Below are 25,558 nucleotides of genomic sequence, written 5' to 3'. Positions count from 1 at the left end.
ATCGATGGTACGTTAGGCACGTCGACCTTACGCTTTAAAGGTATAGCGCTTTGTGTCGCGAGGTTATGGAAAGTTCCGCGGTCGAGCACATTAGTATTTTGCTGTTGGTAATTATACGTAATCCAGTGAAACTAAATAGTTTTGAAATTGAAGTAGGCGAGAAAATTAGAGTATTATGATGGTGCAGGACGAAAGGGCCTGATTTCCTATACAAAAATATGTCGACGATGAAGTAACAAGTTTTGACGCAAGACTTGGTTTTCTAGAAAATCAATTATGAAGTTCCGTTCACTTGACTCGCTACTTGTTAAGTATAGGAGTACCTACGTGACGGAACTTCACAATCCATTGTCTGGGAAACGAAGCCAGAAAAGATTTTACATATCTGAATGCACGTCTAAAAATACCATTTTCTCTCATACATACATGTATGTTTTCTTAAATATTTTCTCTATTCGATAACATGAAATCACAAAACTGACTACTTCAGCCAACGCTCGTACCGCGTTGAAAATACTCGTTCTCGTCGCTCCCCTCCTTAATAGGCTAACGAACTGTCCTGTTTTTGCATCCAGGCTTTCAGGACATAAGCACAGCGCAACAGCGGCTTAAATTTAAGTTACAATAACAATCTTAAAAAAAAAAAAAGATGTAATAATGCATGGCTATGACGTACCGTCGCGTATCGGTACTTTTGCCTGTACCACCCTATAATCAGAATTGAGCGTTTATTCTGAAAAAAAATCATGTAAAAAAAAAATATGTAAAAAACCTGGAATTAATAAACAAAGATTAAAAAAAAAAAAAAAAATACTCGTTCTCGTCCGATCACGAAAGTCAAGCAGCGCTTGGCACGGTTAGTACTTAGATGGGTGGTATTGGCTTTTTTTACTTTACCATCGCGTTTTCTTTTTTGTTGTTGTTATTATATATTATCGTTTACCTGGAATTATTCCCAATTAATTGCAACCCTTTTTCTGCTTTTATAAAGTGCAGTATGGAATAAAATGCACCAATTTAGTGGTTTTAAAATTAATTAAAATGTTACGCCATCAGCTATGGCTAAATATAGATATAGTCGAACGATATCACGCTTAAAAAACATTAAAATACATTATGAATTTTTAACTTCACTTTCAAGTTGTCATTTATCTTTAATCATCTTTAATGTTCTTAATTTTACCTGTATCTTTTTATGGCTTAAATATATAATATTAATTTGATATTTTGTATAAACAAAGTGTGAAATCGTTAAACAAGATCATTACCGTAAAATATAATTGATGACTTAAATAATTTTTAGACTTCTTTGTTTTTCAAGTATTAGTGAATATTAGCCCTCGTTACTTAGAAAAATGCACGGTGGACAGCGTATCGGTTGGCTTGTGCGGGCGCGGTGGACAGAGAAGCGTATAGCTCCCGCGGTTGGCTAAGTGTTAATAAGCTATGGTCGTATACATCAATGAACAGGAATAAAGGGCAGAAAGTAGCCAAGAAAGTGTAAGCAAAGAAAAAAGCACAACAGGAGACGCGAACCGCGAAAAAAACGAAACCATAAATTCAGCATATAGCTCCCTATTATCAGCAATACGAACGAAAAATAGGTTCAGCGTATTGCCATCAGAAGACTCCAGCCTATCTCACACAGTAACACCCTCAAATTATAACAATATAACATATATATATTGTTATATATATATAACATATATATAACAATTATAACAATAAAAGAATTCACAATAATAAGGAAAAAGATCGAAAACCTAGGAAAGAAAGCATATCTGAGACACGGTATCACCCTCAAATAAAAACAATAAAAGAATCCACAAGGTCAAACTACTTTAGAACTGATAGGGAAAAAGAACAAAAACCTAGAAATTAAACCAAGTGGGCATATGACCTCTCAGGACGGGAAATCACAAGTCCGAAAGAGAATAATGAATGGACGGAGAGGTATACAATCGTCAACGTAACCCCTAACGTCCCAGGCGCAGCCCAGCGAAATGGACAACGCAGGGGGCCAATCTCCAGCGACAGCGCTACCGAGAAGTCAGACACAGCCCGGACAGGCCACCAGCTTCTCCAAGGAAGAATCCGCTGATACCACAGCCCCCTCAAATGGAGACAAACCGCCCCCAATATACATCGGCCGCCAAGACCCAAAGACCCAAAGAACGCAGTAAAACTCGTTGAAGGGAGTCGAAACACAGTCATTCCACATTAAACGAAACGTATTCCTACGAAGTATACTAGACTTTAACAAAGCGAAAGAATTCCTAATTGTAGTTAAGACAGCATTTTACGCATACACACCCAAATCGGAGAAGTACCACACGATCTCACTGAAGGTTCTGAACAATAGCTTCTCCGAGGCAGAGATAGTCGTAGAGTTGCGAGCGCTACAGATGTCGGAGGTCCAATTGACAAAACATTGGCGCTTCTCGACAAAAAGAACAATAGAGAACAACGTATCGCTCCCAATTTACGTAATCTAAGTATCTTCACGAAGCAATATTAGTACGTACTAAATGAACCGCATAAATTACTTCAGGGCAAAATCATGGGAAAATTTCGGGAAAAAGTCAGAAAAAATGACATAACGCAATGTCGCAAATGTAAACAGCGTGGGGCCGCACGGACCCAGCGAGTGTAAAATCAAAAAAGACGCGGTAAACAAAGATAAAGTGCACTGCGTGAACTGTAAAAACTACGGATATTATCCTGCTTTGCATAAAGGATGCCCAAAATTCGTGGAACTTTGCAAAAAATTTTGCGAACATATCAACAAATGCAAAGAATCAAAAACAAACGCGTGGCAAATTCATTCCGTAGTTCTCAGACATCCTTAGGCAAGGAATAAGCCGAAACCAAGTCTCCGAAAACCAACTACATCAAACAAATTTATTACCGCGCGTAATTCAAAATCCAAACATAATTAAAACTATATCCCAACTGAACGTAACAAAAACTTATTAAAGACTTCAAAAAAAGCATATTCAAAGCCCTAAATGAGCAACAGACACAATTAAACGAATTAAAACAATCATTAAAAACGCAGAAAGAAAGGATTGACTGTTGCCCAAAAGGAGGCTCATACCCAGCCATATGGCTTGGAGACGCACAATTACAATTCCTTAATTTACGGGCAAATAACACGCTCAAAACCATAGAATACGATTGCGACCATAACTCTCTCGCATTCTAGATAAACAAAAATACATCAGATTTCGTAATCCTAGAAACACGGAGTGACGGTCCCAGGTACAAGTGCAAAGATAACACACTAGGAAAAATTACAAAATCAGCTCGAAAAGAATTGCGTCCTGAATACCCGCAACAAGGTCAATCTAACAAAGAGGCAAATCGACTCATTTGTAGACGAAATAGAAAAACCCGTACAGACCGTCCTTCAAGAATACGTAGTAAAAATAAAACAAAAGTCGCCTTTCGAACCCTATATCTATAACAAAAGAAAATTACGAGACAAAAGCTCCATGCCATGCAACATAAACAATCTAAAATAAAACTATTCCTACGATAAAAGAGATGATTTAGAATTATTAAAGTACTTTTTGCACAAAATACAGTTGCGCAAAAAGGACTCTGTTGGCATGTTCCACAGGGAAATCAAATTTTTACATCAAAAAAGCCAAACTCTATCCCATCTCTGAAACTGCCTTCAGACGAGAACGATTCCATTGCGCAAGGTATGAGCGTTAGTTGAAATAAGTGATTTTCTTATTTGCTTTTAATGTACAAAAAAAGAACATTTGAAATATATAAATGTGTGCAAGAATGAGTGATATATGGTATTAGTCTCGTGATACTAAAACATTTCTATTTCTCTATGTTTAGATTATAGATTATTAAAAATAGATTATTAAGGAAAGTAGGAGAGATTGGAAAAATAAAATAAAAGTAGTACTACGTAGTAGTACTGCGTGCCCGGCTTAACTTTCGTAATCGCTTGTCAGTGAACTATGTACTCCTTCTGTATCCATAGTTTATCTTTTACTTGGGATACCGATATCGATTTGTCCGATTCGGTTATTCTTGAACGCTTGTTCAAATTTCCAAATGTCCATCAGTTTACATACGAAATTCCGTCCCATACCCGACAGGATACTTTTAGGTACGGGAAATATGTACGCATAGTGATTCCAAATTTCGTTAATGATCTAGTTGGCTGTTTGGCCTTTAATGGGAAAAATGGGGTGTTTAGTCGATATCTCTTGGACAAGCCGGGTAAATTGGTTACCTTGTTCGGCATTTATGAGAGATTGTAATATGTCTATTGCGATTTCGTCATTTGGGCTGATGGTTGTGTGAGTTATTCCGGGTTGTGTGAGTTACTCCGATACGATCGGGATATGATATGCGGCTACTAAAGTTCGGTGATCTACCGATTTCTCTATCTCCTCGATACGGGACAAAGTGTTGGCTACGTTATTATCTAGCTCCTTTATATATCGGATGTTGGTCGTGAATTGTCCAATACAATTGAAGGTGGCAGAATTGTCGCGGCAAACATTTGTCGAGATTTTGATTGAACGCGTATGTAAGGGACTTGTGATTCGTATAAGTTTCAGAATCTGTTCCTTTGACGGCGTGTCTAAAGCGTTTAACCGCTGTGTACATTGAGAGTAGCTCGCGATCATACGCGCTGCACTTTCGCTGCGCGGAGCTCAAGGTTTTCCTAAGGAATCCTAACGGCTGCCATGTATCGTTGACGTGTTGTTGCAGCATCACCTGCATCGCGTAACGTCCGCGAGAACACGTTCCATTCGATGGGCGCGTTGTCTTCTTTCGCACCTTTTAACAGGTCGTTGAATAGTTGTAGATTTGGCTGCGTGCTCTTGTATGAAACGTCGGTAGAAGTTAATGATTTCGAGGTACCTTCGCAGATGTTTGACAGGGTGCGATGCTTCGAAAATGGCGTCAACAAGGTTCGGCTAGCGATTTTATCTCGTCGGCGGTTATGGTGTATTCTAAAAATATGATCTCGCCAAATTCACATTTCGCAGGATTTATTGCTACGGCGTACTCGTCTAAGCGTTTAAATGAATTTAGTAGATGCGTTGACGGTGCTGTTCTTCATTTTTCGAAGCTATCAGAAAGTCGTCGACATACTCGTAAACGAAATCTAAACCGCGTATGATTTCATCGACGAACCTTCGATATGTGTGTGCCACATTTCGAAATCCGAACATGGCATGAATTGCATCGAACAAACCGAACAGCGTCGTGATCGCTGTTTTTCGACGCCCTGGGGCGCTACAATAATTATTTGATACGCGTGAACGAGATTGATATTCAAGGAGACGCACTTATTAAGTAGTTGCTGTGCAAAACCTTCTATGTGCGGTGGCAAATACCTATCGGATATGTTGTGAGCGTTCAGCGCTCGGTAGTCGCCACAAATCGTACGCCTCCTCCTTTTTTAGGGGCGACGAGCTAGGGTTGATGTCCATAGACTCTTCGACGGTTTAATCACTCTTTGCTCTATCATCTTGAATTTCACCATCATCTGTTTGAACTGGTCGGGGTCGAGGCGTCGTTGAGGTTTGTTGTTGGCTGGAATCCTGGTGTAGTTTTGATGTGGTGTTCCACACCGTGCCGTGCTGTACTTCTTCCGAAAATGGACGGCTCGGTTAAATCTGAGAATTCCGTCAGGAGTTAATAGTAGGTTTATTCGCAGATCGATGCTACGGGGACCTTGGCCGCGTATCCCATTAATGACAATTGTGATCTCGCGTAGAGGAGCCGTTTGTTTCGTGAGTCTACGAGCAACCATAGCAGCTCAAAAAGTCCATGCCGATGATGAGAGTTTGATTGTCAGCTACAAGGAAACGCCATTTGAAGGCTAGTCTGAGGACTGGTTCAGGTCAACCACGATGGTACCGTATGTCGCGATTCATGTTCTGTTGGCCACGATCAATTCATACTCGTTTCTGATCGAGTGTGCGCGTAATCTGCTCTGTCAGTACATATATATACATAAATAAATAAATAAATAAATGTAATATATTCAGTTTAAATAATTACAGAATCATTCTATAATTAATGAATAAATTAGTATAATAAAGAAAAAAATTATTATAAAGAATATATATAAATAATTTAAAGTTTTAATAAATAAAATTAGGGGTATTAATAGAATAATTTCAACATCGAAGATTATAAATGTTAATGAAATTAAATAAAATGGGAGTGAAAAAGGTAAATTTATTTTTGTAATTGGATTAAATCCACATTCATATGGAAGATTTTTTTCAAAATTTATTTTTTTAATTATAGATAAAAATTTATTTAAAAGTAAGATAATTAAAATAACAATTAAAGTTATTGAGTAAAAAATTATAATGTATAATTAAATATATTAAGTTATCTTAAATTTTTTAATTGGAAATTAATTGTAATAGTTATACTATATATTTAATTTATTTATAAAAGTTAAATAATTTAAATAAATAAAGAATAAATTTTAATTGATTAAAATATAGTAAAATATATAAATAAATAATCAAATTACATCTACAAAATGTCAGTATCAAATTGAGAATTCAAAATTAATATGATGAATTGATGAAAAGTGATTTTTAGATATTCGAATAAAATAATATAAAAGTATTAATGTACCAATAAGAACATGAATTCCATGAAATCCGGTTAATACAATTAATACAATTAATACAAAAAAATGAATTGTAATATTCAAAAATTTGTATTAAATTAAAATAAAACCCTAAATGCATATGCATATATCGGCGGGATACAGAACCGTCTTCGTGCGCCGCTTTCACGGTCAGCTGTTTCCGGGATTCCACGTGCACGAAGGATACTTCTTTATGCGGTCTTGAAACGTCGCTTGGTTGTAACAGAGGCCTGACAGCTGCAGTCTTTCTCTCGAATATAAGTTACGACGACCCTTGCTTCGTCGTCGTGAAGGGCGGCCATTGCCGAAAATTGTATGCGCCCGCAGTTGGATAATTTGTTCGTTTAACTCGTTATAGCAGGCGACCTATGGTTCGCTTGCTCTAGCGTTTTGTATTCGTTCCCGTGGTTCGCTTGCCGCCATCATTCGGGATGTGCCTGGTCGAGTCTCATAGATCCAATCCGCCAACCCCGTCAGGGCTTCCGGATTAGATTCCGTCGCGGCGACTAGTATTAAGTATGCGTCTGCCTGCAGGTGGTTCTTCCAAAGCGCCAGGACGAACTGGTCTGGGATGTGCTAGTTTCTTCAGGTCGCGGTAGAACTGCGACGGCATTCGGTATCAGATTTCCTCGCTCTCGAGCATTTTTCTCATCTTCGTACCGTCGGAATCGGCCAATCTCTTAATCAGCTCGCTTTTAATGCGTTCGTAGCGTTCCATCTCAGGCTGATCAACCACTATATCTCCCATTTGAGCTAGGATTGCTTCATCTAGCTTCGCGATAGTAGCAAGATATTTCAACTCGTCTCTCGGGTTACGCGCAAACTTAAGGTACGTTTCAAACGTTACGGACTACAGGGCGATCCTATGCGGCTAAAAGTCTAGGTAGTTGATTAGGATTTTCTCAAGAGGTTCTCAAAGTTTTCTGGATCAATATATTTGATACGTACGATTTGTGCAAATTTACTGATTTGATTTAATTTGTCAGAATTTTCTATCTCGTTTGTAACGTGACAGATTTGCGTACCAGTGTTGAATAAATATATTAATGCGGGCTTTCTTTCAATGTCCTGGCTCGAAGTCGGAATTTGACCTTGTTCTGTCTGTGGTGTTCTGGAGTGGATATATAATCTCGTGTAGAGTTTGTGCATTGTTAGTGACGTTGTACTGATACTTTGCAAGGAATGGGATTCGGAATATTCCATCTTCGATTAGGCGAAAGTTGTTAGAGATTACGTGGAATTGATAGTTTTTCTTGGGAATGATCAGGTTGCAAATCTTATCGCTGTTGTGTTTGTCATCGCTCATTCGGAAACTCTTTAGGTTAGTAGAGGTATTGTCGTTTAGTGGAAGCTCTCCTTTTATGAGGTGTATTCCTACTCCGGCAACGATAAAGAATGTCGCTACTCTTCATCATTTCGTTACGATATAATTACCAGTAATCTTTCAGTGGTGGTGCGGTAGATTTTAGATATGTTCCTTTATTGGGTTTCTTTATTGGTTGGTTCACTTACATGCGATCTTTCCATGCCGGATGAATGGAAAATTTCGAGAGTAACAGCTCTCGCTCGAGTGTCCGATCCGTGACACTCGGAACATATTTTCGCTCGTCCATTCGGAGGCTGGTTATTTATCGAATCTTCTTTGAGCTTCGTTTGGTTTACGTGATGCCAGTGTTATCGCTGGTCCGCGTGCTCCTTCTTTTCCTCTGATATATAGCTCCATTTCCGATGCGAGGTTCTGGGCTTTGACCAGTGTATCTGGCTGACTTGGGATATCTTATTGTCCGATGTCTTCTTTTGGGTTCATGATGTATGCTTTTATTGCGTCGACTGTTTCTTGTTTTCTAACGATTCTTCTGCTTCCAGCTTTTGATTGTTTGTTTGGAATGGCATAAATTAGTTCGTTTAATTACTGTCTGAAGCGCATATTTTATGATTTTACGCCTTCCGTGCTTCCTTTTCTAATCGTTCTAAGTTTGTCGCGGCAACTGGTCGCTGTATTTGGGATTGAAACGCTTTGCCTTTGTGCAGTGTATAAATCTTTGTGGTTTTCCATTTTAACGAAGCAGGTTCCTCTTTTCTCATTTTCAGTTATTTTCTTGACAAGAATTAATTTTAGAAGCAATGGTTTTTGGTAGCATTGGCTTCTGCCGTACATGACATTCTTCATAAAGTCGTTTACACCAACGACGTCTCATCCTCGCAAGGTTTCCACTTATTCGTTGAAAACTTTTGCTGGTAATTCGCCTGGGTTTTCCGTGGAGCTCCTTCGTGCTTGACGGGAAGGTCCAGCTGTAGGTTACCGGCACAACTTTTGCTCATATAACCGGCTCTTCTTTCGAGTCATCGGAGAATGTTTCTGTTCCTTCAGTGAGCATGGTTGGGTGCAGAGCTTTACTGAACTCGTCTGTCTCTTGTCGTCAGTCCAATACTTGTTGCAACACATTCGAGTCGGCTGAGGGTGTATAGTCGTTGGTCGAGTCATTGTGATGTCGTCAGAAGATTCGGGATCGAAACTAGGTCTTCGATTTCTATGGCTTATGAAAGCCAGTTTGGTACATTACCTAGAATACTCGTGTCTTCAACTGGGATGATCGTAGTCCTTCGGTTGCTGAACGTCCGAAGAGTTGGTTGGAAGTTTACCCGTTGAGGATGATGAGTATCCTGGGAGGGATGGCCAAATTTGTCACGTCGAAGACGCGAGAAGCTTTCTGCAAACTTAAGTACTCAATTCGGTGGTGCAAACCGTATCCATTCCTTGTGCACAGCACGTCGAAAATGTAACATCATAATTTTTAAATACAATGTTTCAGTTTGAAGAAAATCAATTTAAAATGTTCCGTCCACTTCATTCTCGTTATCTTCCAAGTGCACGCGTACATGACAGAACCTCGTAGCCACTGTTTCGAAAGTGAAGCTATGATTAATTTTATATATCTGAATGTATGTATGCAAATACAACTTGCTTTTACGCCAATTCATATTTCTTTAAGTATTCTATTCTTTATTGAAGATCAAAAACAAATAAGAAAGCCAGTTATATGCCAGCCAATGCTCATACCGCGCAAACAAAGATACCACGCGTAGGACTTTTCGGCGAGTGTGTCAAATTATACAGTAACATTTAATAACAAAAGTGATAAATAGTGTTATCCTCACTATGAAAACAGTCAAGAAAATAAAAGAAGACAACGGAAATGGTGACCAAAGCAACGAATCGGACCCCTCCATAAGCGAAAATGAAAATACCAACCAAAAGAAAGATTCTACTATCAAAATCAACCACGGACCTTCTTAGTTTCACAGCCCTGGCGTTCCGAAAGACGCGGAGACTCGACTCTCCGCCAAATCTAACGAACAGGAACAAAAGGAAAGAAAGTAGAAAGTAAAAGCAAAGAAGAGAACACAAATAAGAGGCGAAAGACACGAAATCACGAACCCAGCGGAAGGCTTCCCATTAGCAGCAACAAATGGAAACCTTGTCTAGAAGATTTCATAAACAATGTCATGTACTTAAGAAACCTATGCTACCATAACCATTACTTCAAAAATTTATATTTTAACAGAAAATAAAAGGCAAAACCTTGCAATACCAAATAACAGTAACCAATTGCCTCGATAATCTTAGAACGACCAGACAAGGAAACACGGAAAGCAAAATCATAGAGTATGCTCTTCAGGCAACAAATAAATGAACTAATTTATGCCATTCCAAGCAAATATTCAAAACCTGTAAGCGGAAGAAGAAAGAGAGAAAAGCGATGCAATAAAAACGTACGTCATGAACCTCAAAGAAGACATCGGACAATAAGTTGTTCCAAGTCAACCAGATACACTGATCAAGGCGCAGAACCTCGCATCGCAAATGGAGCTACATATCAGAAACAAGCCAAGAGCACAGAGACCAGCCATAACACTGGCAACGCGCAAACTGAACGAAGGCGAAAGAAAATTTGAATATATAATCACTTTCCGAATGGACGAGCGAAACTAGTATGTTCCAAGTGTTTACAGAACGGACACTCAACCGAGAGCTGTTATTTTCGAAATTTGCGATTCACCCGCCATGGGAAGGTCCCACCTCGAATGACCCAAACGATAGGGGAACCAGGACGTAACATATCTAGAGTCAACTGCACCACCAACGAAATGTTATTGCCAATTATACTGTAACGTTAAGATGAAGAGGCCACATTCCTCATCGTTACCGAAGTAAGAATATACCTCATAAAAGGAAAGAGCCCCACCAAACGATAAAACCTCTTACCCACAGAGTTTCTTAATGGGCAGTGATAAACCCACCGGCGATAAAATTTGCAATTTGACCATGCCCAAGAAAAACTATCAGTAGTCTCTAACAACTTTCGCCTAATCGAAGATGGAATACTCTGAATTCTATTCTTTACAAAGTATCGGTACAGCGTCGCTAACAACGCACAAGCTCTACACGAGATTATATTATCATTTCAGAAGTCCAGACAGGATCTAGTCAAACTCCGACTTCGATCCGATACATTAAAGAAAAATTTCGTGAAGGAGGTGAACGTGATAGCGCTACAGAGACCTCGATTGCCGCAAATTAAGAGTGTTTGCGCAATGGAAAGAGCGAGCGAGCAAATACACGCGTCGAATGCCGCCGACAGGGTTGACGCAGTGCAAGGACACCGCATACCGCCGTTATGACCGCATAGGGTCGTGCTAAGTCGTAAGTCATATTAGAAACGTACCTTGAGTTCACATGTATCGCGAGTGACGAGTTGGGGTATCCAGTGTCGGGAAACTGGATGAAGCAATCCTGGCTCAAATGGAGAATATATTGGTCGATCAGCCGGAGATGGAACGCTACAAACGTATTAAAAGCGAGCTGGTTAAACGACTAGCCGATTCCGACGATACAAAAATGAGAAAATTGCTCGAGGGCGAGGAAATCGGAGACCGGAGACCTGAAGAAACTGGCTACCGCCTATAGTCTCAGACGAGTCCGTTCTGATACGAGTCCACCTGCCGGCAGACGTGCAGTTAACCCTAGCTGCCGCGACGGATTCCAAGCCGAAATCCGTGACAGAGCTGGCGGACAGGATGCATGAGACTCGAACGGGCACATCCCGAATTGCAGCGGTAAGCGAGCCACGGGAACGAATACAAAACGTTAGAGCAGGCGAACCATGGGTGGGGTACAACAATGCGTTGAACGAACAAATTATTCAATTGCGGGCGTAAATAAGCACGCGGAGTTTCGAGAATGGCCGTCCTCCACGACGAAGAAGCAGTAGTCGTCGTAGATCATATTTGAGAGAGAGACTGCAGCAGCCCCGCCTCTGCTACTACCACGTAACGTTTCAAGAACGTGCAATGAAGTCCCCGTACATCTGGAATCATCGAAACAGCTGACCGTGAAAGGAGCGCATGAAGACGGTTCTGTATCCAGCCCATATTCGTCACGGACAAGAGTTCGAGAACTCCCTTCCTTGTGGACACAGCCGCCGATATGTGTGCGCACTGACAGAGCTGATTACGCAGACCCGCGATCAGAAACGAGTAGGAACTGATCGCGGCGAACGGGAAGCAAAGAGCGACATACGGTACCATCGTGATTAACCTGAAGCTGAGCCTCAGACTAGCCTTCAAATGGCGTTTTGTAGTAGCTGACAATCATTCACCCACCGTTGGATTGGACTTTTTCAGCTACTCGTGGACTCGCGGGACAACCCAATTGTCATCAATAGGATACGCGGCCAAGGCCCACTTACCATCGATAAAGACAATAATCGGCGAATAAACCTACTATCAACTCGTGGCGGAATTCTCGGGTCTAACCCGGCCGTCCGTTTTCCGAAGAAGTACAGGACGGCACGGTGTGCAACACCACATGAAGACGACGCCAGGATCCCTCCTCATGAGCAAGCCTTGACGACGCCTCGCCCCCGACCAGTTCAAACAGATGAAGATGGAATTGAAGATGATGATAGAGCAAGGAGTGATTAGACCGTCGAACAGCCTATTGCCATCACCGTTGCACGTCGTCCCCAAAAAAGACAGAGGTCTACAATCTGTGGCGACTATCGAGCGCTGAACGCCCATAACATATCCGAGAGGTATTCGTCACCGCACATCGAAGATTTCGTACAGCAACTACATGATAAGCGCATCCTCTCGAAAATCGATCTTGTTCGCGTGTATCATCAGATTCCGGTGGCGCCCGAGGACGTCGAAGAACAGCGATCGCGACGCCGTTCAGTTTGTTCAATACAATTCAAATAACGTTCGGATTTTAAAATGTGGCACAAACGTATCAAAGGTTCGTCGATGATTTTGCATACACAACTGAATTATTAACTTGTATTATATTTACTAAATTTAGTTTTCTAGTTTATTATCCAAATTCTAGCTAACTGTAAATTTCAATGTTTATAATAAATAATTAATACTAAAAAGTAACGCTCTTGAATCATTTAGTCTCGTGCAAAAGAATTACTATAACTTATTACGATTCGAATAGTCAATCAATAGAGTTCAGTGTAACGAAAAAGTACTCCGTCCACAGCAATCCTGAGCGCTAGCGGCGCGCCGTCCGTACGGACCGCATAGGCCGCGAGTATTCAACACTCTAAGAGATAAGGGCAGTTCCACTTGGATTCAGTTTCATACAGATAAGTTCTATTTGTGTAGTGGACAAGTACGTTTAGTCACGCCAGAATCCTGTATCGCATCACATTCGTTATTACGTTTACCGTTGTTTCGTTATCAAACCTAAGTTCGTTGTCATCGGCATATCGATTGTCCGATCGCCGCTCTTACTTGTTAACTTGTTGTCGATTTAAAAGGCACTGTAAAATGTAAACAAAGTAGAGAATTTTCAAATGTGTTGACTTGTGAAGTATGTTATAAAAAGATTCACGTTAAAAGAATTTTGCAAATTCTGTGATATGGTAAAATACCAACCAGATTTAATTTTGTGTAGAAAACAACCGGCAGTTGGTAAGATTTATACTTGTACTAGGTTAAATTGCAATTCTGAATTTTAGGTTAAGTTTGCTTTATTAGTTTTAAGAATACTATTTTTTTTATAAAATTCTTACTTAAAGAGAAAAGAAATTATTTTATTATTGTTATATTTAAGTAAATATTTGATAATATATATATATATATATATACTTCTGGTATATATATATATATATAAGTAAATATATATATATATATATATACTTCTGGTGAAAATATATTATAGTTAACATTTGTAATAATCATATATTTATTGAAAATATAACAATAATAAAATAATTTCTTTTGTCTTTAAGTAAGAATTATATATATATATATATAGGGATATTGTTACATAAACAACAAACTTACTTAATAAATAATTAATCTGTTTGTACCTTCATTGTTAATTGATTATATAATAACAATTTTTCAATATATACGTTTGTCAATAGTATATGTGTCAAAATTCTTGTATAAATATGTCGGAGATGGAAAGACCTGGAACTTGGGGAAAACTCCTAATACTGTAATTTGGATTCTACCATAACCGTAGTTAAGCAATCACCTTATCGTCCTTCATCCCGATTGTAATTGTCTAAAATCTATGAGAATGAGCTTGGGTTCGAGGTGACAACCAGTCACCGAACGTAGCCGCGGTCAAGGGACGAACGTTTTATCTAACAAAGTTATGGAAAAAGTCTATAGCCCTCCATAGAAAGGAATAGTTGTAGCGGCACTCGACAGTAAACATTCTAACGGTTTCTGTCCCGTGGCCCGTCATACGCAGACCCTATTCTTTGGATAGGTTGACTGCCGGTTGTCGAGACATATTCGCAAAATATCTTCAGCCAGCCTGATGACCTGTTATAAATCTTAAGCCTTAATTAACGAAAATAGGCAAACAGTTTTTTCCGCGAATGACACTTCCGGAGACTGACCAATTAACAATAACGGCAATTTCCCTCACTCTCCGAACGAAGACTTTTCTCCACGAATATAAAAGACCTGGTACCGCGAGAGAAGAGTTCAGTTTTTCCTAGACAGCGTCACTGTGACGGAGAGAGGATTTCGAGTACGATCTCATCAACTGAGGTATCATTTAGACAGAGTACTTACTCCATGTGCTAACTGTGAGTACAACCTAGACGTTGCCGACGAGTAAAGAGTAAACAGTCCCGTTGACCGCGGATTCGTTATCGAATCTCAGACCATTGTCATTAGCGTCGCGAGTGTCTAACCGCCGCAGTTATTTGTCAAATCTATCGTCTCCATACTTGTGCCAATAAACTCTGTATGGTACCATAATAATGGCTAATACCGATGAAGATTCATTGAACGCCCACACCTCCAATCCTACCGTGAACCCGACAGATATATATATATCTGTATAGAATTTTTTACCTTAACTTCTATAAAATTAGCCTTTTATTTACATTGTACTCCTTTTACATAGAAATTTAAGAAATGAAGAAGTAAAATTAAAATTATTGGATAAATTTTTATGATGAAAATTATTGTTGAACCGTTATTGAACTTTTTATGATGCAAATCGAATTTTTTATTTACAGCAATGGAGAGGATATACGACAGATATGACTGTACATGCCCAATTTGTGATTCTTATGTAAGAGCTTGTACTCTGGCTTGGATTTGCGAGGAATGCAATCAAGCCACATCTTATCAAGCTCAAGCATCTTATCAAGCTCAAGGACCTTGTCAAGCTCAAGGATCTTGTCAAGCTCAAGGACCTCGTCAAGCTCAAGGACCTCGTCAAGCTCAAGGACCTCGTCAAGCTCAAGGACCTCGTCAAGCTCAAGGACCTCGTCAAGCTCAAGGACCTCGTCAAGCTCAAGAACCTCGTCAAGCTCAAGAACCTCGTCAAGCTCAAGAACCTCGTCAAGCTCAAGAACCTCGTCAAGCTCAAGAACCTCGTCAAGCTCAGGAACCTCGTCAAGCTCAAGAACCTCGTCAAGCTCAAGAACCTCGTCAAGCTCAAGAACCTCGTCAAGCTCAAGAACCTCGTCAAGCTCAGGAACCTCGTCAAGCTCAAGAACCTCGTCAAGCTCAGGAACCTCGTCAAGCTCAGGAACCTCGTCAAGCTCAAGAACCTAGTCAAGCTCAAGAACCTCGTCAAGCTCAAGAACCTCGTCAAGCTCAAGAACCTCGTCAAGCTCAAGAACCTCGTCAAGCTCAAGAACCTCGTCAAGCTCAAGAACCTCGTCAAGCTCAAGGACCTCGTCAAGCTCAAGGACCTCGTCAAGCTCAAGGACCTCGTCAAGCTCAAGGACCTTGTCAAGCTCAAGGATCTTGTCAAGCTCAAGGACCTTTTCAAGCTCAAGGACCTTTTCAAGCTCAAGGACCTTTTCAAACTCAAGGATCTTTTCAAGCTCAAGGATCTTTTCAAGCTCAAGGATTTTATCAAGCCACATATGTTGTATGTGATGGAACCGATGTATCTGATGCCTATTTTTGCAGAAGATATACAATCCAAGAGCAGTATCAAGTAAGTTTTTAAAAGAGTAATTTAATGTGTTCTTAATATATTACGTTCTTTATTTTTTAATATAAAATTATGAAATTTGATTTATTAACCCTTTGCGGATGGGACGGTTCAAAGCCAACCGTAAAATAACACACATATGAGTCTTTTGATTCAATCAGTTGTTTTCGCCGAATATATATGAGTTTTTCGCTCATAGTGACGCGTTTACATGGGCCACATATAAGAGTCGTTCGGCTCTATCAGTTGTTTTCGCCAAACGCATATACGAGTTTCTTGGCCAAATTGATGGCTAACGCAGAACGCATATATGCGGCTGTTGTCCGCAAAGGGTTAAATAGCCTGATTGTTAACAATTGTGATTTATATCTTTGTTATTTATCATTTTATGTCATACTTCAAAGCTGGTTTACAATATTACTTAATTTTTTATATATTCCTATAAGAAAAGCTGAATAGTAAAAGATTTAAAGAAAGACAAAAATTAAAAATTGATTACGATTAAATGGATTGATTAAATGAATGTTTTTAATGTATCTATTTTATATATTCTGTATATAATACTTTACCTACATTGTTATAATGAAAATAAAGTAAAAGTAGGGAATGAAGAAACTTTAAAAATCTTATATTCTAATGGAGATGATTTTAAAGAAATACATTGATAAAAATAAAATTTCTTCGCATATAAACTTTATTATTTAGAACTGCAATTTCATTTGAATACAATATATGTATATCAATTATTATAACTATTTATAAATTTATTTGTAAATATCATGAGCTTTGTAAGAGTCTTTAAACAGAAGTATCTTATTTTGTCACCTATATTACAAAAGTAGTTAGTTTTTGTCATTGCATTTTTGTCCAGGTTTACCTTTCTTTCTTGTGTTTCTTTCCTTTTTCTCTGAACTTCGTATTGTCCCAAGATTCCCAACAAAAGGAATTCAATAGTATTGTTCACGACTTTTCAGACGAGTGGGAAACATCTAAATAACTTTTTTGAAGAAAAATTTATAAATTTAATGCTTCAATCTTTTAAAAGTATAGTTTATTTCTCTGATCCCATGTGGGCTGGAATTACAATAAATAAAGTAATGTTTCAATCCGAAATGGACATTGATCAACCTGATTGATATAATTATAATAAACGTATAGTTCATTTCTCATATTTTGTAATTTATACAATTTTTAATAAAAGCAATTTGTTAATATTATATGCATATTTTTTAGCAAGCAGAGGGAGATTGTGAGAAAGGGAGAGATAGAGAAAGAAAGGGAGAAATATTTACATAATTTTCTTGTTTATGTATTTAAGAGATACTTCAATTTACAACTTTCATTTTAAATAGTTTGCTGGATTTACATCTAAATCTTGTTTAAAGCACGTTATCAATTCTTTTTCTATGACAATGTCAATCGAACAGAGACGGTGCAGCACTACTATACTAAGTATTATGTACTCCAGCAATAAAAGTACCATATAGAGTGCTACATTTTAATTCATGTAGATAAGTATTTTCATAAAAAAGATATGAAAATATATCTAAATAAAATCAAAAGTTGTAGACAGTTACGGCATATCAAGGAAGACAGAATGTGCTGACATTTATATATATATATATATATATGACTTATAATGTGTTATAATAGATTAAGATTTGAAATTTGGTTTGTTGCAGCAATGTTCATAGATGGTCCATAGATTGTAAACCTTGGGAGTGGAGAGACTGATCTATACTATGAAAGAAAAAAATATGGGTTCAATAGAAGATAAGGACTGGTACCAACAATTTTTAACATGTATAAAATGTTTTTAATAATTGCAAATAAACAACTGTTTTTATAAAATTGTAATAATTTCTATTTTTTAATTTAAAAACTCAATTTCAAATTGGCGATCATAGAATCCTTTTGTTACAGAATGTGTGTACGAATTAACATTTTTGTAAGTTATAAAGAAACTTAAAATGGAGAAATAAATTGTAATCGTGCATAGAGAAGCGTTGTACTTTTTCTTTTACATAAATATTATCTTGCATAACATAATACCGTGTTTTGAAAAATGAATACCAACACTCTTTGACAATTTCGAAAATCTTTATTTTAATTACATATTTAGTCCATAATTTAATTTATAAGATTAGATTTGTAGTAGAATTGTCACTCCACCAAGAATCCACTTACTACCTCTCTCTCCTTAGTTCTTAATTTGAACGTGCACACGTGAGTAGGACGCGATCGTGTTTTATACACAGGACAATTCATACGTATTCTTTAAATCTCATTTGTCCAGTATAATCGCCCTAATATACATTATTGGTAATAATGGAAACAATTCCTTAAATCGAGAGTCTATGATACATCCTGTTTGAACGACTCATCGTGCACCATACATGTACAATCCGTTTATATATGTGCCCCCTCTTGGTGCTGATCTGTAAAGTTTTTGTGAAAAATCTATTATTACTCTGGAATAAAATTTATACAAATTGTAACTGAATTTTGTTAATGATGAAAACTAGTGAGTTTATTTAAATGTATGTACTCGAAATAAAATATTAAAAATATTTAAAAATACAGTTAATATATCTTTCTTTATTAATAATTTAAAATATTTGCATATACACATGTATACATATATATATGTCGGGTTCACATTATGATTAGGGTTAGGGGCGTGTAACGAATCTTCATTTGGATTAGACATTGTTGTTATGCAATAAGGAAGATATTTACTAGTTCAAATATGATTATTACAGAATTTGACAAGTAACCGTGGTAATTAGATACTCGAGAAGCTAATCACAATAATCCTAGGATGATCAATAACGAATCCGGTTCACTAATCATAATGTGAAACCGACATATATCCAATATATAATACGTATATATATATATATATGTAAATTTGCTCTTTTAACAACGATTAACATAGTAATAGAGAAATTTGTTTAATTGCTATTTGTGCTTAGTTACGCTCTAAATTATTTAATTATTTATTATTAATCCTTGCGTCTCAAATTTTCTACGTTCTGCAAGTAATGCGTGATAATAACAAAGTGCAAATAATATTGCTTTGAATTTAGTTTCCTTGCTGCAGGATTCAAAAGTTTCATGGGTAAAGTTATCCAACGCCTTATGAATATTCGCTTGAATTGCAGATGGTGGTTCGTTCGTGATCTTTATGGCTGATTCTAGTATACCCTGTGTACAATTTAACGAACCTTACATTTTACGTTACATTTTACCATACGTATTTGATATGTACTTGTACTAATTCAAGAATAATAAGAGAAGTCTTATCATTAATCTTATTTGTGTTTGATATAAAAAATAGAATATTTAAGGAAACATTGGTATGTGCAAAAATGAGATTGATATAATGCGAGGTAATAGTCGTGTTATAGCAAAACATATCTTTTTCTCGATGCTTAGATTATAGATTCTTAAAGATTGATTGTTAAGAAAAATAAAATAGATTGGGAAAAGAAAAAAAAGCCAACACCACACGGAGTTCCCAGGCGGTCACCCATCCAAGTACTATCCGTGCCCGGCGCTGCTTAACTTTCGTGATCGGACGAGAACGAGTGCACTCAGCGCGGTATGAGCGTTGGCTGAAGTAAGTGATTTTTTTATTTTTATTTGATGGTCAAAGAAATAGAATATTTAAAGAAACTAGTGTGTGCGAAAATCATTAATCTTTTTATTAGAGTTTATAAACTTCTATAAAGTGAAAGATTTACTTTTCAAATAAAAAATAAATTGAAATTGTATTATTACCTTGAAAAATCGCTTATGTTATAATAATCATCCAAAGTGATATGTAGCGGCATTCGACAGCAAAGAACTTTCCAACGGTTTCATCGGTACATAGTATACCACATAGACTGTTTACGAGAGACCGACAAAACATAAGCAAGGTCACGACGAAGGCTAAGCGTCGACAGGTCTAATGAGCCATCGATATTCCTACGGTCCTTTCGCCAAACACTCGAAAGAAGGAGTGCGTGACCACGGTCGCGAAAGTCTAACGAACGCGTGCGTAGTGGGGATATTGAGAGGTGATAAAAAGAAACGAAATGGATTGAGAGATGAGTGGTGACCAAGAAGCGTGATTGCAGTCGAAATCGAGAAACGTGAGTAAATTATTATCCGCTCAAGTCGCGAGTCGTGACTTGTAACAAAGTCGTTGAGCGAGAATATATTTACTGTTAAACAAAACGCCGAGTATTTCTTTAGCACTTTACACGTACTACCAACACCTTATATATACAAAATAAGAGAAGGAAACGAATAGTAATCATTAAATAGTAAAGAATTACTGATATAAAGCATATTTCGTTTCAATATTAAAAAGTTTTGATTATTATAAGAAGAGACCAATAAAGTATTTACAAACTTAAAGTTTTATAGAAAAATTGAACTTAAAAATAGATTTAATAAATCGAATACATTGGAAATATTATTGTGAATTATTATATATACCTTCGACTAATTCCGTTTTCAAATATTCTACTAAATATGTCTTGCATAGTCTTCTATCCCAATCATCTGTTATGTGACCTCCATACATTATTTCTCCAAATAAGTAACGAAAATCCTCCCAAGGTACTTTGATACTATTTTCCAAGTAATTAAATAATACAGATACGCTGATTGTTAGATCACCGAAGTTGAATGGGTAGGACTGACCCAAAAAAAAAAAAATTTTTTTGAACATATATATATGTGTAAATTTAGTATATAATTTACAAGCTTGTTATAATTTTATAAATTTGTTTAAACATATTTTGAATGAGAATAAACCACATTTTACTAAACAGAAAATTATTCTACGGAAAGCGTTGTTTGAAAAAATTACAGAAAATCATTGCTGATACCGTATCTAATTATATTAATAATTACTTATCTCTGAACGTTATACATAAATTTCATATATACATATATATATATGTCGGAGATGAAAGAACACCGGAACCTTCCCTTCGGAATTTCGGGAAGACCCCTAGTACTGTAATTTAGATTTCACCATAGCCGTATTAAGAAACTGTTGTCATTCGATCCGACTGTACTTATTTGAGATTTATGATAGTGAGCGTCTTTAGTTAGTGAAGAATCTTTTTTGGAGATATTTTTTATTTTGTTTGTCCAGTATTGATTTATAGAGTTTGCGAATTCTTGTTTTAGTTGTGATTTTATTTTGTATAACAGGTACTTTAGGAATTCTATGTCTTCTCTTTTGTCGTAAGAGTAGTTGTATGTTAGGTTGTTTAATTTGGATAGTATATAGCTTTTATCTCGTTGTAGTTTTTTTATTTTATAGTTTACATAGGGCTCGCAGGAATCTTTTTCTTTAGCGTCGGTACGGATTCTTGTAGGACGATTTGTATATGTTTTTCTATTTCGTCTATGAACGAGTCGATTTGTCTGTCTGTTAGGTTGACATTGTTATAGATTTTTATGTCGCAGTTCTGTTCGAGTAAGGTTTGGAACTTTTTCCAGTCTGTCTTTTTGTAGTTGTGTGTGCCAAAATGAAAATGATATAATATATGGTAATGGTCGCATGATACTAAAACATTGTAATTTCTTCAAGCTTAGAATAAAGATTATTAAAAATTGATTGTTAAGGAAGCCGAATTGATTTTTTGGGATTACCTTATTTTTTGTGCAAAGGGAGACTAGGGGTTTATTTATGACTATTTCGAATATTTTGCTTATATTGGGTAGGAGACTTATATATCGCAGGTCTTTATTTTTTTTCTTTTGTGATGTTAATATTAATAAACTGTTAATAAAATAATACAGTTAATACTATTAAAGAGCACTTTGTAATATCATTTTATTTTGTTGGGTAAGTGTTTGAGCAAAATGTTCGGGATGTCGTCGAAACCGGATGATTTTTAATTGTTTAATTTAGAGAAAATGATTTTTAGTCGGTTATAATTTGGAAAGTAGTTTATTTCTGTGTCTGGTTGCTTGGGTTTGTCCGAGGTGTTTTCATTAGAAAATATGAAGGTTGTCTTATTTAGCGATATGTCTCGCTCTATTTATTTTTCAGTTTGTTTGTTTCGGCAATGATAATTCTGTTTAATTGTTCTCGACCCATGTGTTCGTGTGTGTGTATGTTTTGGAAAAGTGAGTGTCGATAACATATAATTTTTCCGTTGTTTTACATGTCATAAAATAACCAGACTTCATGTTTTTATTGGTGTTCTGTATCGCTATACCTGCATCTTGGAGGAGGGCAGCTTTCTCTGGAGCCAGTTTAAAAGAAGAGATAAAGTTTGGTTCTTTTAACCTAAAAATTTGATCTGTCTGTCTTTTTAGATATATTTTTTTCTTTTGGTCGCCTATCTTCTTTTTCATCGTAAAAATAGTTGTATTTTCGGTTGTTTATTTTGGATAGTACGTAGCTTTTTTTCTCGTTGTAGCTCGCTTTCGCAGTCAAGGCGTTATTTTGGAAGGGCACTCCAATAGCTAAAACGATTCCCTTCAACATTCATCTAATTTCCTATGCTATGAGTTTCTTGTAAGGGTAATTGACGGATTTTAACGATCCGAACGGTCGAGCGCCACCCTAACACAATGACATCGAAGCCTCGCATTCATCCATGTATCGTTCACGCTCTTCCCGCCAAGGATCCCACGCATTTGGGGCGCCTTCATGTAGTAAACGCCATCTTGCGGGCTAATATGCCGTTTGACGATTATGTTGAAAACCAATCCGCTTGCGAATTTGGGGGGGAGGGGGGTCGTCTGTTTTCATCCTTTTGGAGTGTATCTCGATACGTGTTGGGCTCGCTCGGGTCTAACAACGGCATCGGCAGTCTCGTTCGAGTAGTTCAACCGTGAACACGTAGGAGGCAATCAGCTCCCGTGCCTTCGAATCGCTAATCGTGGAGTAACGAACCGTTTCAATCTCTCAGCGCTGTTCCAGCGCTCCTGCAGGCGAAATATTTCCATCAGGCGTGACGATCAGTGGACAGTCCTGTACGAAGTCTTCAGTTTTGAATGATATCTCCAAGCATACGTGAAGTTAAGTATCATTTTAGTGATCGAATAATTAGTAAACCGTCTCATGCGGGTCTTTCAAATGAGAGCGACATCGAGACGCGTTCGCGGACGAGTGTATCGTTAATCATTCGTATCGTCGTACGATAATTCAGTCGCATTCGTTCAGTCGTACATCGCGTCGCGGCATTCGCTTCAGTTGCTTCGTATAGCTTAATCGTCCGCAATAAGCATTAGTAAATTTCGTTTTAATCGTCGAAGACAATTCCAAATTTTCTCATCGATTGTTCTTCGATATTTTGTTTTCGACTTTGTCAATTGTTCTTCGCGCATCGAGTCATTACTCTCCCTCGTAAATCTGTTATGCAAGATTAACTCGACGGGGAACAAGTTACAGAGCGCGGTATCGTCGATGTCAGACACACGCGCACGTTAGACGTATCGTTATTTCTTTAACCGGTTGAGTACCAAGCAGCGCGATCGCGCTGTTTAGATTTTGTGTCGAAAAGTCCCAGTACATTTGAACGCCACGGACGACTGACTTAACCTTGTCACTACTGGTGTGAGAGACTGTAAAATTAATTCAAAATAGTATTCTACAGAGCCTGATGGAACCGACGAGTTAGATATTTATATAATTAAAGGTTATTTCTGTTTCTGATTTTTCTTTGTGAATATGTTAACTTTTCTTGAGCAGCGCTCGGTCAAATTTATCGGAAAAAATATTTGAAATAGTATTTTAAGTAGTTGTTGGTCTATCGGTACGAAAAGAATAATTTAAATATGTAGTAAAAAATAAACTACCTTTATTTTCATAATGTGGTATATAAAATAAAGTATCCTATCTTTATACTGTAGATAGCGTTTAAAATGTTTCTTAACAATGAAAGTTGATTAAGCGGAAGGTTAATACAAGGGCGCAAGAATCCAACATATTTACAAGTTAAATTCATGTTCTTTTTAACTCTGCTGTGGTCTCCGGGTCTCTTTGTTCTTACTGCTTTTTTTCTCTAAGAATTTCTGTATTCTTTGGACGCATAGAGCAAAATGTTATCCGACTGTTGGAGCCGATACATTTGAGAAAAATACGTGCGATCATAGAAAATTTAGGGAACGCACTAAGACGGTAATATGACCCGCGTAGGAAAGCTGCAAAAGAAATAGCAGCGAGTGTTATGAATACATCGGAACATTTCAAAGAGAAAATAAGAGTTCGTAAAAATTTTACTAATGCCAAAATTTTGTTTGCTAGAATAGAATGTACTGGTTCTTTGCAATGAAAGTGTAGAGGACTGGTAAATAGAATGTTTGACCGTGAGATTTACTGGATGTTATTGCTTGTTGTCGTAACCGTCGAATATATTTAAAAATGATAAATACATATACAGATTATATTCGCTGAGTCGCTCGTACACAGTATAAATCGCAAAGTAAAATTACTAATTAATACTCAGTAAATGCTCGCTAGATAATCGTCGATAACTCGGTAGATAACTCGGTAGATAACTTGTGATAACACTTAGATAGCTCGTCGATACAAAAAGATACTCGTAGATGCTGATAGATACTAAACTCTTTTCTATTTGGGTTTCTATTGGGTTTCGTACTGGCTGGGAGGGAGTCGGAAAATTCAAATTTGTATTTGTCTTCGTCGACCGTTACACGTATCGGCGACGCTATTTTTGGCCCGAGTATTTTTATTCTTACATTAAATGTGTCCTAACGATCTTGATACTCCGAGGCAAAACAACAACATGATTTGAATTGTTCTTTGTGCTTGTATGGCTACAAAAGTCATTATGAAGGATATGTATATATATAATAGGAAGGATATATATATGTTATATATATATATAACATATTACTACATTTTCTCGGTCCTTTAGTTGGAAAAGATAACTTTCTTCTTCACCGAAGAATTTAGTTCAATGGAAGACCGCAACAGGGTTAAGTATGGGTATTCGCTAGTATCAAGTATTATTCAAAGTTTTCAGCACTTGGATTACTCCTTTGTGGGCAAACACGCAATCCATTTTTTTTTATTTCATTTGTACTTTCCAATTTGTCCAGCCGGACATTTGTTAAATTTTTCTAAATTTATTTGTGGATGGCTATCCCTAGCGGAATACCATCTTCGAGTTTGACTATTTTATTTCTGTAGTGAGGTCCGTGGGGTGTTTTCTTTTTATTCTTCTTTCTATGAAAGATCTGCTCAGCGGCTATCCATATTTATCCGTATTTTGCTTCAGCAGCTAGTTGGTTTGAATATGTTGCCATTTTTTTCTTGTATTTTTTTGAATACCTGCCCATTTCTTCTTTGATCGTTGGTATTTTTGGATCTTTGCATGTATCCTGATTTCTAATATATCATGGGGCGTTCACTACTGTTCTGAGTATCTCTGAGA

At 37.2% G+C, this 25,558-nt stretch overlaps 1 protein-coding gene and 1 non-coding gene across 29 annotated transcripts in view; one reads left to right on the top strand and one right to left on the bottom strand.

Moving 5' to 3' along the window:
- Window positions 1-25,558, top strand: part of LOC126926350 (uncharacterized) — a 44,389-nt gene that overhangs the window by 4,705 nt on the left and 14,126 nt on the right. Inside the window, exons 1-4 of one of the 28 annotated variants that reach the window (XM_050742678.1) lie at window positions 14,725-15,423; window positions 15,514-15,567; window positions 15,604-15,657; window positions 15,766-16,142. In XM_050742678.1, the coding sequence (XP_050598635.1) occupies window positions 15,210-15,423; window positions 15,514-15,567; window positions 15,604-15,657; window positions 15,766-16,142 (699 nt within the window). In that variant the 5' untranslated portion in view covers window positions 14,725-15,209. The other 27 variants (XM_050742674.1, XM_050742670.1, XM_050742682.1 and 24 more) reach the window with 27 other exon arrangements.
- LOC126926407 (5S ribosomal RNA) lies at window positions 19,639-19,757 on the bottom strand. Its single transcript, XR_007714540.1, has one exon. It is a non-coding gene; the product is annotated as a 5S ribosomal RNA (ribosomal RNA).

This window comes from Bombus affinis, chromosome 17 (assembly GCF_024516045.1).
Source record: "Bombus affinis isolate iyBomAffi1 chromosome 17, iyBomAffi1.2, whole genome shotgun sequence".
NCBI classification, from domain to species: domain Eukaryota; kingdom Metazoa; phylum Arthropoda; class Insecta; order Hymenoptera; family Apidae; genus Bombus; species Bombus affinis.
The sequence above is the reverse complement of the archived record's forward strand: the minus strand, read 5'-3'. Positions and strand labels throughout refer to the sequence as shown.